The 12638-nt window shown below is 40.7% G+C and overlaps 1 protein-coding gene across 2 annotated transcripts in view; it reads left to right on the top strand.

Moving 5' to 3' along the window:
• Positions 1–12277: 12277 nt before the first annotated feature.
• The window catches only part of EPHA4 (EPH receptor A4), a gene marked incomplete at its 3' end in the record, with an annotated part of 146956 nt that continues 146595 nt past the window's right edge, over positions 12278–12638 (top strand). For both annotated transcript variants that reach the window (XM_081243311.1, XM_081243312.1), the window contains exon 1: positions 12278–12399. In XM_081243311.1, the coding sequence (XP_081099437.1) occupies positions 12309–12399 (91 nt within the window). In that variant the 5' untranslated portion in view covers positions 12278–12308. The remainder of the gene's footprint in view (positions 12400–12638) is intronic.

Here is a 12638-nt window from a genome sequence, read left to right as displayed (position 1 = left end):
TGGATAATTACTTTGAAGTGACTGAATATGGAGCTTTATTCTTCCTCAAGGAGGAAGTGTGAAAATTGGTAGAACCAGGATTATATTAGTTTAGCATTGAAAGGAAGATGATCCTTTCAATCATCTAGATCAAGATGCTCTAGATTGAAAACTGAGGCTTAAAGAGATGTGATTACTTGTCCAATATCAGACAATCCAGAATCTAAGATTCTTGCTTTCTTAATATGGCGTTTCTTTCACTGTTTAACATGTTTTATAGTACCCTGAGATAAATTGTTTGATTTTTATGCTCTGCTTTGCTAAGTTATACATAGAATCTACATTCCATTAGTTAAGATTTTGTCATCTGTGTTTGGGAGAAATAAATTTTGACTGATATCTTTACTTCCATGTAAATATCAGGTACAGGAAAGAAATCAAGACTCACACTTTGTGGTAGCCAAGCAAAGAAGCAGTTTGTGTGTGTGTGTGCTCACCATGTAAAATATCTACATATAAAAACAGATTAATCTCTGCAAGAGATGGTACACAGGAAGACAATTCCCCATGGACTAACAGTGAGTCTACCTTTGAATTTAAGACTAATAACAAATGGAAACAGTAAATTTTTGGTGAAAAAGTACTTGTGAGGCTATTTAAAAACATCTTTCAGACAATTACATAAATAATAAAAATGTATGGTCCAATTTTTAAAAAATGATTTACTGCAGTTATCTAGCACCTCACCAAATTAAGGTACAATAATATTAACAACAAACAATTATTTTGTGCCAGACACTATGCCTATGGCTGAATATAGAGTATCTCACTGAATTCCTATAACAATCCTGAAGTGGGCACTATTATTAGTCCCATTTTACAGATGAAGAAACTGAGGCTCTCACTAGGGCATACATTTCCCTCCTAGAATGTGATAAATGTAAAGAGAGTTACTGTGTGTGAGAAGAAGAACAGAAAACACAAGAGCTGAGATGAGGTTGAATATCAGATGGACAGTTAGGGTCTTTTAACTAAATGATTCTCTCTCCTGCTTTAGCCATAGATGCACAATTTGAATTTGGGTCTCAATAAAGTTACAAATCACATGTCATGGGCAGTCAAGGTTACTCTCAAATGGTCAAACCTTTCACCATTAAATCTTTCTATGTCACATCCATGAAGAAATAGGTTTTTATACAATGCTTAATTCTGATAATATTTTTGAAAGGTCAGACAATTCTAAATTTTCTTTGATTCTTGACAAAAAGTGAGAACAGGGAAAGAAATGAAAAAGCATTAGTTTCTCTGAACCTCATTTTAATCACGAATTTGAATCTTCTAAACCATCTAACTTTTAAGCACACTTGCTAACAAATAGCTAAGCCATTTGTGTTTGTTTTGGGTTTTATTTCTCTTTGTGTTGGGGGCAGGCAAATAATCAGCTAAAAAAAGAAGCTAATAATGCTGGTGACTTTGGGGGACAGGCTTCAAGCTCCTGAAATCAAAAGTGGACTGCAGAGATAATGGGGAATGTAGTTAGATACTCTGTTTAGGGAAGTGGGCACATTTGTCCAATACGGTGTAACCCAAGGCCATCCATTTTGGTTTGGCAGCAAGCAAGTAATTGTATGAAAAATCTGCATTTATTCCCCAAATGGCTATAAGTAATGGGCCCCATAAAGAAAGTCAATGGAAATCCTATGTGGTCACAGAAAAGAAGCAAACCTCCCAAAATTTTGGGAAAATTTTCACCATCAGCTAGTTCAATTTTATAGCATCGGTTAATTACAACCTGATTCATTGATGAATATACCTAAAGGAAAACACCTGTCCACACACAATATGACTACCTACTGAAATCCATTTTTTATGGTTATTTCCCAAATTAAATACCCTGAACATAAATGGAAAAATGTATGTTTTCCATGGTGAAAAAGAATTAAGGAGAAATTCAATAATATGGACTTGAAAGAGAAAATCAATAACTTATTTTGAAGTTTCAAGAGGCAATTTTATACAGATGCCAATTTTTAATGAGTTTATATTTTTTCTTTAATCAACCATCCTTCCCCCTTTCCCCATATAAACTGCTTTTATTCTGAGTTAGAAGGCAAGATGGTATTACTCGAAAGCATATTCTTTATAGAGATAATTAACCTCAGTGGCTTGCCAAGAGTATTTCTAGGCTTGTGTGTTTGTGCCTATGTATATGCGTATTTGTACAGATAATCTCCAAGAACACTTTGTATTAAAATACACCAAACAAACCCAAATTGAATTCTAAAGACCAATTATCTTACAAAGAAGACAATTTATTGAAAACCCATTTCTATCCACAACCAAGTATAATTTATTGGAGGTTTCCAAGAGCTTTAAAATATTAATTCCGAGTACTACTTCATTTGTTCTCACCAATTTCATGTTTGAAAATTAATCAATTGGCAAAAAAGTTGAACTCTAAGTGATGTTAGATTTAAATTATGCATGTGAATTTCATCAGAACATGAAGAGCAAAACATATTACAGAATTATAAATAGGTAAATTATCTTTGAAGAAGGATTTGTGTAAACAGAGAATAATCAATAATATGGCTTTAATTCTAAAAGTTTAAGGCTTTTCTATCTTTACAACTCTTAGTTTCATGTGTGCATATTTTTCCAGAATTCTTTACATTTAGATTTGTTCTCTTTTTTTATACTAAGTACCAAAAGAAGCAGTTTTTGAAGATTAGCTGTGTTCAGAAAAAAAGAATCACAAAATTATTTCCGTGGTAATTATTAGCTTTGCACTCAACAGGTTTAAGGCATTGGTGAATCAAACATTTGCTCAACATTCCCCATGGATTTGCCAACCATCTGTGTTAACATCCCAAGTAAGCTCCAGGGTTATAAAGTTATTTGCTCAGGTTTATTGGTTACACTCTTGCCCCTGAAAAACTACTGCTTGCCTTTTGCCTGGTAGACCAGAAACCCAAATGTTATAAGCGACAGTGCTCCCAGACCCACAGCAAAACAGATAATTTACACAAGATGATAAGCTATAATATTCAAATTTATACCTTTCATGTGTTTTACTTTTGTATCTTCTTATCTCCAAGAAGACAAAAAATAGAAACATAGTAAAAGTAAAACTTGAGTACAGCTAATGCAAAAAAGTAAGCTATAATATATTACCATGTTATAATGTATTAAATATTTTAGGTAGTATGTACCTTAATTGAAACAGAGGTAAATATATTTTATTTCCTGTGACAAGGCGAAAATTAATCTGTTTATTTTTAGAGAATATCAGGGCTCCTAGTGATTTTAGAGTAAACTTGGAACATTTTGTTTAAAGACCCTGCAACTTTAGCAGATCAGGAAATATGATGTTCAGCTTTAGAGACTCATAATCAGAATGCAGATGGCACCAAATAAAAACAAAGTAATTAAAATGAGGCTTACATCTTAATCCAGTCTCTCTTTCTAGAGACTGGAATTTTAATTTGTGCTAGTGACCTATCTGACTTTTCAGAGAAGTAATCTACTGTACAAATAGAAACATCTCAATAGCGGGGCTTCATATTGTAGAATGCAACCTCCTTCCAATATTAAGACATTACATTATACAAGATGCAATCCGTGCAAAGTCTCAAGCGTAACATTCCTCCAGCTACTTTCCAATTAGCAAAAACAAATGTTCCCAAGTAATTTTATGAAGAGATATTAGTACTTACAGGTCAGCTAAGAATCAATCAATCCGAGAAAGGGGAAGCTAGAACCTCTGATCACTCAAACTAGGAGAGAAACTAGGACTATTCTTGGGCACCAGTCCCCAAAAAGATTCAGCAAGGGAGCTTTATTCTTTGCATCAACAAGCCTTGGAATGCTTGCCTTCCCAGGGTGATTATTACACCACATTGTTGGGCTACAGATGTGGGAGTTTGGTATATATATGTGTTTGCATTTTTGCCTGTGTTTGAGAAAGCAGTTTCTGAAGGACTGTGGATCAAACCCTCCCTCTGGTAGGCTCTCGTCACCAGCCTTTGAAGAAGAATTAGTTATGTGCCCCCCCACCCTTTTCTACCTAAATGTAGTGCTGGGCCTCAGGATGCCTTGGCGCACAAAGCTTCCATCCAAGGCTGTCACTTGACTGACAGCAAAAAGGTTGCCGGGAGATGGACAGCTGTGTGTAGGTGGACATGGAAAAAACAGAGAGCTCAGCAGATTCAATCAGAATACAGCAAGAGGAAGCTTCTAAACCACAGACCCTTCCAGCCTTAGCAGCCTTGAGAAGCTTTAAAGCCGCCTAGTTTTATTTTTAATCGAAGTCAGGTTTTAAAACAAGTACCCAAGTTTATAAATAGATGGATAGCTATAACACATAAATACATATTGTAAAGTGGCAAAATAGCTGTATTGCTAAAGAAAACTATAAATGGCAAGACCCAGAGCATCCTGAATTTCCTCTTTGCCTTGGCAATTCAACTGTGTGGTGATTTCTGCATTGTAACTTTAGTTCTTGGAGTCACTTAACCAGGGAGCCCTGTTAAGCAGTATGGGCACAACTGGGCATTTATCAAAGTATTTAAATAATAATAATCTGATTGAAAACTATAAAAGTTTCAGATGAAAACATAATGAGACACATGGAGGATATGCAGCCCAGTTTTGTTTTGTTTTTTAATTTTTATTGGAGTATAGTTGCTTTACAATGTTACGTTAGTTTCTACTGTACAGCAGAGTGAATCAGCTATACGTATACATATATCCCCTCTTTTTTGGATTGCTTTCCCATTTAGGTCACCACAGAGCATTGAGTAGAGTTCCCTGTGCTACACAGTAAATTCTTGTTAGTTATCTATTTTATACATAGTATCAACAGTGTATACATGTCAGTCCCAATCTCCCAATTCATTCCGCCCCCCGCCCCCAGCTTTACTGAGCTGCAGTAAACTGACCATTTAATGGAACAGACTTGATTAATTTCCTGCCGATGACCAATTACCTCTGAGAGGTGTCTATGTAATATAACTAGGCAGGTTAAAGCTTCTGCAATGAGACCTCACTCTTAAAGTTAATGCGTGTTGAAATATCTCTTATAATCACCTGTGCATGTTTTGGTTCAAATTTGTTTTAATTCAGAGCTGCAAGAGATAGAGACTTAAAAGTCAGGCCATATATTGAAACCCACATGTTAATCCTGAATGTCAGAGTGGAGCATCAAGTCTCAGGAGATAAATCCTATAATATTTATCAGGTACAAATATTCTATATAGAAGAAAGATTTATCCCAAACTGGGATGACTCAGTTTCCAATCCAGCTAGAAATGTTTCAGGATGTTCTTCTTAAAAGGCTGTGTTAATAGAGTCACAAATTTAAATAATAAATGTCATCGGACTACCATTCTCTGCATCTTAATGCCTAGTTTTTAACTTCTTCTCTGACTGCCCCATCAAAAGAAAACCTGGGGTGCATACACATAGAACTGAATAAGAAAAAAGCCAAATGGTCCAACTGATATACTTTAAATGTCAGTTTGAGTCAAATGATCCGTTACTAACTGAATTTCTTTTCACCTCCCTACTTCAAATAACTCATTGTTGGCCTGAATTTCAGCCAGTTTATTTGTGCAGATATAGGCATGATCTAAGAAAAAGTAATTCCACATATAACTAAGTAAAAGAGGGCTGCTTAATATATTTTAAAGTTGTATGATGTAGGTTTGTGCATAGACTCCTGAGTTAGCATTTATTTTATATGAATTTTTCATTGTTTTTAAACATTCTATGTCCAAATAATGCCAGTTCTAAGTAAAGCATGTTTATGAACCTCACTTTATTTCTTTATATAGGGAATTTACTTACGTTCAATTGATTTTAATAAGGTTTTACTGATTTACATTGGGACTCAAGTAGTATTGTAATTCAGAAAAAAAAAAAAGCCTATACTATGTTTCTTGGAGTTTTGGCTGAGTTTCCTCTTTAGTCCTTTTGAATAAACAGTCAAAAGGCATAATCTTTTGCAGGCAAAAAGCTTTCCTTATTTATTAATTGAAATAAATGATTAGGTTAAAGAAATAAAATATAAACATAATTTCAAAAGCAATATTTCCTCTATAAATATGCTTATAACGTTCCATTCATTAAATAAACATTTAAAGAATTTATATTTTACTGCTGACTGAAAGAAACACACAAACTAAAAGTTGAGAATTATGTTTTATCCGGGGCATTACCGAGGACTATAGGCCGGGAAAGCAGCCTCTCAGAAAGCTCTGAGGAACTGTTCCAAGGGGGTAAGAGAGGAGCCAGGATATACAGGAGCTTTTGCTAAAACACACACACACACACACACACACACACACACACACACCAAAAAAACAAAACATGTAATCCAACATCAAAAGATTACTGCTAATCACAAAAACCAGATATCTCAAGTTAATCATTTGATTGCTTTTCTATGTATGGAAAGATGCAAGATTCTGGGCATGTTGAAATTATTTCTTTGATATGCATCTTAACTATCTAGGGCCAGTATCCTGTTTTTCTGCATCCCGAATTCCCCTCAGGGTGCACCGTTGGGGACAGCTGCCGTGGCTGATGCCTTGATGGTGAACAGTGTTCTTTGTTTATTGAAATGGCAGGCAACAATTTTTTGTCCACAGTACATATCTGTCATTTAAGACATTTTTAGAATATTCAGAGATCTTTGAAATTACAAAATAAATGTTGGAGGTACAAGCACTCTGTAAATGCTTTAGACTATGATAGGGGAAAGGAAAGTTACATTTCTAAACTTCCATTCTCATTATGCACTAAATTATAAATCAGGTTCACAATCCTATTATTTTTCTTACAGCATTTCACTGCAATTACATATGGTTTTTCAGAAAGAAAAAATAAAAGGGAGGAGTGGCTGTTGCTGTGCTTCTAGAAATTGGTTCTCTAACCAGATAATTACTTCTCTTTTAACGGGGCTAAAAAAAAAAATAGTTCCAGTTTATGTCATCCCCATATATATTATCATTAGTTTTTCATCATAAAACAACTGTAATTCCAAAGCTCTTTTAATAATCATAAATCAACATAGCTATTAAATATTAAAATATTTAATAGCCAAAATAGTGGCTGTAACTTGCAGCTTTATATTGGCATTTTGAGTAAGAATGAGTGAACACCATTTGCTAGGTGTTGTATCAAAGGGTTCCAAGTAAAAAGCATTCTACATTTCTTCGCAGACATGGCTTTCGTGCCTGAAAAATCAAATAGTTTTGATGTTTGACTCATGTTCCCAGGGCAGCCAAAAACAGATGCAAGTGATCTCCTCTGAATTCTCCTGAAGAAAGGTGCATTGTCTCTGCCAAATGTTTAGTTCTGGATATCTAGAGTTGCTGCAGGACTGAACTGGGTGGGTGTCTTCCTCTCGTTCCACCTCCCTCTCCACAGCTCCCAGGAGAACAAAAGTTTCCCGGTGGTTTCTGTTCGGTTCCCCCACCCCCATGCGGTGGGTGTCGTGTCTGCCCAGGGCTGAAAAGACAACATTCACATCTTAATCACGTGGTCTTTGACACATAGTAGGCACTTGAATAATGTTTGAGTTGAACAAAAATTCAGATATAGCACCAGACAGACTTTCAGAAAAGTCTTGACCCCTGAGATCCCCATCCTTATTTTCTTGTCCTTTTCCTCAGGGATTCTGAAGATCTTTTCCTGTGTGTTAGTATCTCACCCGTCTGACTGGTCAAGACCTGAGTTCCTGTGGCTCTCTTTCCCACTGAGGTGTAAAGGGCTAACAAGTGGCCTGCTTCTTATTTGCATAAGAAATAGCAGCAAAGCCTTGACATCAAAAGATAAAATCTCCAACAAAGTTTCCTGGGAGCTTTAAGAAGCCCACCAACTATAGTTTCAGGTCATTATATTTCAGGTGGTAGCTAAGCTTAGGGGCATTTTTCTGACAAAAGTTGATATTTCATTAGAGCTTTGGTTATTCATTATCACCAATATCTTGACTTGGTGGTGACATTTTTTAATTCCTTACACCTTGTTTCATTTAATTATTTTTGAAACTATTATATTTGAAGACAGCTACAATCCCTAGGTTCAAATCCCACTGAAATCATGTAGGGATATAAGAGTTTAGTGTGAGCTGTAATAAATCAACAATGAAAGAAGGGAAGCACTTAGAATTTATTTCCCCTGCCTACTCCAGGAGTGGGTGAAATAAAGCCTTCTCCTCTCATGGAGAGCAAAAGGTGAATCACAGAGAATGGTTTCCTCATGGAACGGAAGTTTCAAGCTGAACAAATGATTGCGCATTTAAAAAATGTTAATAGTTATTAATGAGATATTATTTGAAAGTAATAATAGCTACTGATCATGAGCCAGACACCATACTACGTGCTCTACAAAATTTATTCCATTTTTAGAAGAATCACATAACTATCTACAATTCACAGATAAGAAAACCGTATCTCAGAGAGGTTAAGTAACTTACACAAAGACACCCAGCTAGTAAAAGAACTGTTAGAATGTTAAACTAGGGATGTCAGTCTTGAAAATCCTGGTTCTGGCAATGACAGGGAGTCATTGGAGCACTGTTGGAGACTCCATTTATTAATAAAGAGGCCAAGGTCCAGGGAAGTCCAGCTACACTAGCTAGAAAATCTGGCAGAGTGTCTAGTAAAAGGCAGAGTGGATTCCTGTTCTCATTCTAACCTTTTCTCTAGTCTTCCATGCCCTTGCTTTATTGTTGTTTTTTTTGTCCAAAGGTCCAAGGTTCTTTTTACTTTGGTAAAATTGGTCCTCCGTTTAGACGCAGAAACTTCTAAGATACTTGGTGTTATTTTGAAATGTCTTTAAAAATTAGACATACGTTTGAAATTCAACCTTAATTCAAATAAGCATCTAAAATGTACTTTGTAGCTCAAGATTTTATGGTAGGCACTGTACAAAAAGAAAAATTATGCCAAGAATTTCAAATTATTGAATTATTATTTTCATTAAGCTTATAAGCATATATGTTTTGACATATCTCTTATTGGATTCAAAATACTCCCAATTTCGCACAGCAGTTGGGAGGCTAGTTTTATTAAAGAGTCAAGCTAATTTATACTAAAAGTAGGTGATTTTAGGTGCTTTTTGTGTGGTATTCTATTGTATGCTTTTGACTTCACCGAGTGACTGATTTGTTGCAAATACTCTCAAACGTCTGAAAATTCCAAGGCGTTTTCCAATAAAGTAGGGGGTTTGCATAGATGGTGAACCAGGACTACCATCATTTTTTTTCATTTTTGTCCTGTTTTTAAGGAGGAATCATGTCTGTTGGATTAGAACACTTTTCCTCTAGGTTGTCACAGTGGACAGAGGAATTTTCAGCATCTCATTTCTTGTTTTTTTCTACTATAACTTTTATTACGAAAAACATTGAACACACATAAGCATAGAAAGAATAGTATAATGAATTCTCAAGTCTTATTATTTGGCACTTAAAAATATACCCAAATTTCCCAATTCTGTTTTATCTATTTATTCCTTTATTCTTTTCCTTTCTTTTTTTTTTCTTTTTTTATTGGAATGTTTCTACAGAAATCCAAGCTATCGTATACTTTCATCCAAAATACTTCACTATTCAACAGCTCATTTCTGATCTTCAGCCCAGAAATGCTATGAAGAGGAAGTTATAGTTCAGTTTTCCCAAGTTAGCATTTCCTGCCTCTTGGGTCTCCAGATTATTGGGCTGCTTTGGGTCCTGAAAAGGGAAATGGGAAGAAAAAAGGGATGGACATCACTGAATGTCCCCTAGCAAGTGAAGCCTTGCTTTCAGGCAGCTGTGGCTAGAAAGACTTTAATAATCAGTGTGCATATACCGGGGGCGGGGGGGGATGGTTCATGTTTTAGAAATTTTACTGTTTCTAAGGAGGTAGCCAGTCAATTTCCCATTTCAACCACCCATACACGCAGCACTCAAATCTCGCACAGAGGCAACCAGCAACCATTGTTTAAAAACGTTTTAAAATTAATTCGGATTGCTCTTTTTCTCCGCTGAGTCTGTGCACAGAATGACAGGGACCAATATTCATCTCCTTTCTCAATAAACCTCAGGGAGACACATGAAAGAACCTAGAAATGCATTCCTTAGAAGGACTTCGTGCAGTTATTTTAAATAATTTATACACACACGTGCATATATATCCCCCACGTGCATTTCTTTCCCCCTTTTTACTTGTGTAAAATCAGTAGCTACAATAACTGAAATCCACTTCCTCAGACTGTGACATTTCAGCAGGTCTTTCACGGAGAAGTCAGAAAGTCTGGAGCCGCACAAGCTGTCCCTCTAGGCCACCGACTCACACAGCTACTGCCCAGCGCCTCGCCAAGCAGGCTCAAGTAAAAGTTGCCCATCTCATTAGCCCGGGTCTGAATTTGCACAAGTGGAGTAGACACGATGTGCTATGGAGGCCAGTGACCTGAAACCGTGGCCGCGATCTGCTCTCTCCTCCACACCGCCCTACACCCCTCGTTCTTTCTCTAGGATTTCTATTTCAGGGATGGCAGCTACTCAGGCAACCCCTGGGATACTAAGAGTTTCTCCTTGAAACGCTTTCTGATTTCGTCTTCTGCAATCCAGCTGGCGAGAAGTGCGACAGGACTCCCGGGCCCTCTCCACGGCCACCTGCCACCACTCCGCAGGGGTGGCCTGGGTGCTCCGGAGAGGGGCGGGTGGATGAAAAGATACCCCACGGACACACCTACTCTCTGCGGACTGCGTGGTGCGGTCTTTGTCCGCTCGCCCTTCCGCGCGGGCCTCGCACTCCCTTTTATGGCCGGCAGGTGGCGCGGTTGGTTCACGATGAGCTGCTGCCGGAGAGGGAAAGGCGCTTCCATCTCTCCGCGGTCGCCTTCCCGCTGGGACCAAGGCCCAGGAGGAAAACCTGTCCCTACCCCGTGGGGAGCCAGAAGAGGGGCGGTTTGGGAGGAGGAGGGAAGGAGGGAGGCCTCGTCAGGAATCAGGGCGTCTTCAAACGTCCGGAGAAATTCACCGAGTCACGTCGTGGGCAGGGCCCCGGGCCGCCTGCTGCGTTGCGGTCTCTGGGCAGCGCTCAGTTGGCTGAGTCCGCGTCCGGGGCATCAGGGGACAAACCAGGGACCAGTGCTGCCTGGGTCCCCAGGAGGCCCACAGTGACACCCGCAGCACCTCGGCGGGGGCGGCTGCGCGGATTTCTGCGGGTCCTGTCGCTCACCAGCGTCTCCTGGGGAGGCGAGAGCTGTCCCCAGCGCAGGGGAGCGACGGGAGCGCAGGGCGGCAGCAACCGCTCCGGGCAGCCCCCGAGCTCGGGTTTGCGGCAGGTCCCCGCACTCCCACTTCAGCTCTTCGCTTCTAACCCCCGGGCCCCGAACTTGCTAGGCCCGGTTCCAGGGACTCCCCACGGGGAACACACAGTTGGTTCCCGGCAGCCAAGGCCATCTCGGGGCGCCTTGCCGGGGTGGGGAGTCCTGTCCCGGGGCCGGGGAGGTGGAAGCGCCTTTCCCTCAACGGCTGAGCGCGGAAATGGGGCCTGAGGGGGCTTCTCCGCTGCTAGAAAGTCTTTCGTTCAGTCTCTGGAGACGGGCCGAGGGCTGCACTCGACGTTCGGGACTGATTATGTACCGCTCTCCAGGCAGCTGGGAGCCTGGGAAAAAAGCAGTAATCAAGCCACAAAACTCTCCCCAAAGAGCATTTCATATGGAGGTGCACCACAAAGACACAAAACGGGGCCAGGGGCCAGGTAGCAGAGAGTGGCCGCGGCCGCGTGCAGGAGTGAACGTGTAGCCTGAGTCGGGGCACGCGGGAGGCGAACACTTCGACCCTCAGAAAAGAGCAACAGCAAAGAGGCAGGTCAACTTGATACTTTTTTATTGAAATAGAAGAGCATTTTCCTCCATCTCAAACCGCCCGAGGCGTAAGAGCGGGTTCCCAACCTTTCCTCGGACTTCCCCCAACCAATTCAGAGTCTTTCCAAGCTCCTTCCGCCGTCCAGGGTCTGGACCGCTGAGATGCGACCAGGGGACCCCCTGCCTCATTCCAGCAGGGGAGGGACGCGGCAGAACTCGCCCCCTTAATCCCGGGGAGACCTAGCGCCCAGCCGAGCCCAGAGTGGGAGGGGCATAGGGGCGGGCTCTGCTCATCGGGGGCGGAGCAAGCAACCCCTTCTGCGCTACTATTGGCTGCGGGCCCCTGACTGGCGGGTTCACGTCACGGGCCGGGCCCACCCCCTTGGCAATGTCTTCAGCCTGCTGCACTCCTAACTTAAGCATTTATTCCACTGGGATAGAAGCGGCAGGAGCAGCGTTAGCACCGGTGAACCATGGCTGGGATTTTTTATTTCCTCCTCTTTTCCTTTCTGTTTGGGATTTGCGACGCTGTCACCGGTTCCAGGGTGTATCCCGCGAATGAAGGTAAGAACGGGGCGGCCTTTCTGCGGTCTGGGACACAGAGGCGAAGATCGGCTGGTGAATGGTCCCCGGGAGCGCGAGGCCGGAGGGTGCAGGGGGATCCCGGCGCGAGCGGTCGCCTTGACTCCGGAGAAAGGGGTCTGGAGCGGGGGGAACAGCGAAGGGAAGGCGGGGAGCGGCCAGGCAGCCTGCCTCGGGGCGGTGACCTGTGCGTGTGGCGAGGTTGCCCAAGTTTGTAGCGA

The sequence above is a fragment of the Mesoplodon bidens genome (genome assembly GCF_964165515.1).
Source record: "Mesoplodon bidens genome assembly, chromosome: 8".
In the NCBI taxonomy this organism is placed as follows: domain Eukaryota; kingdom Metazoa; phylum Chordata; class Mammalia; order Artiodactyla; family Ziphiidae; genus Mesoplodon; species Mesoplodon bidens.
This window is presented reverse-complemented; position numbering and strand designations above follow the sequence as displayed.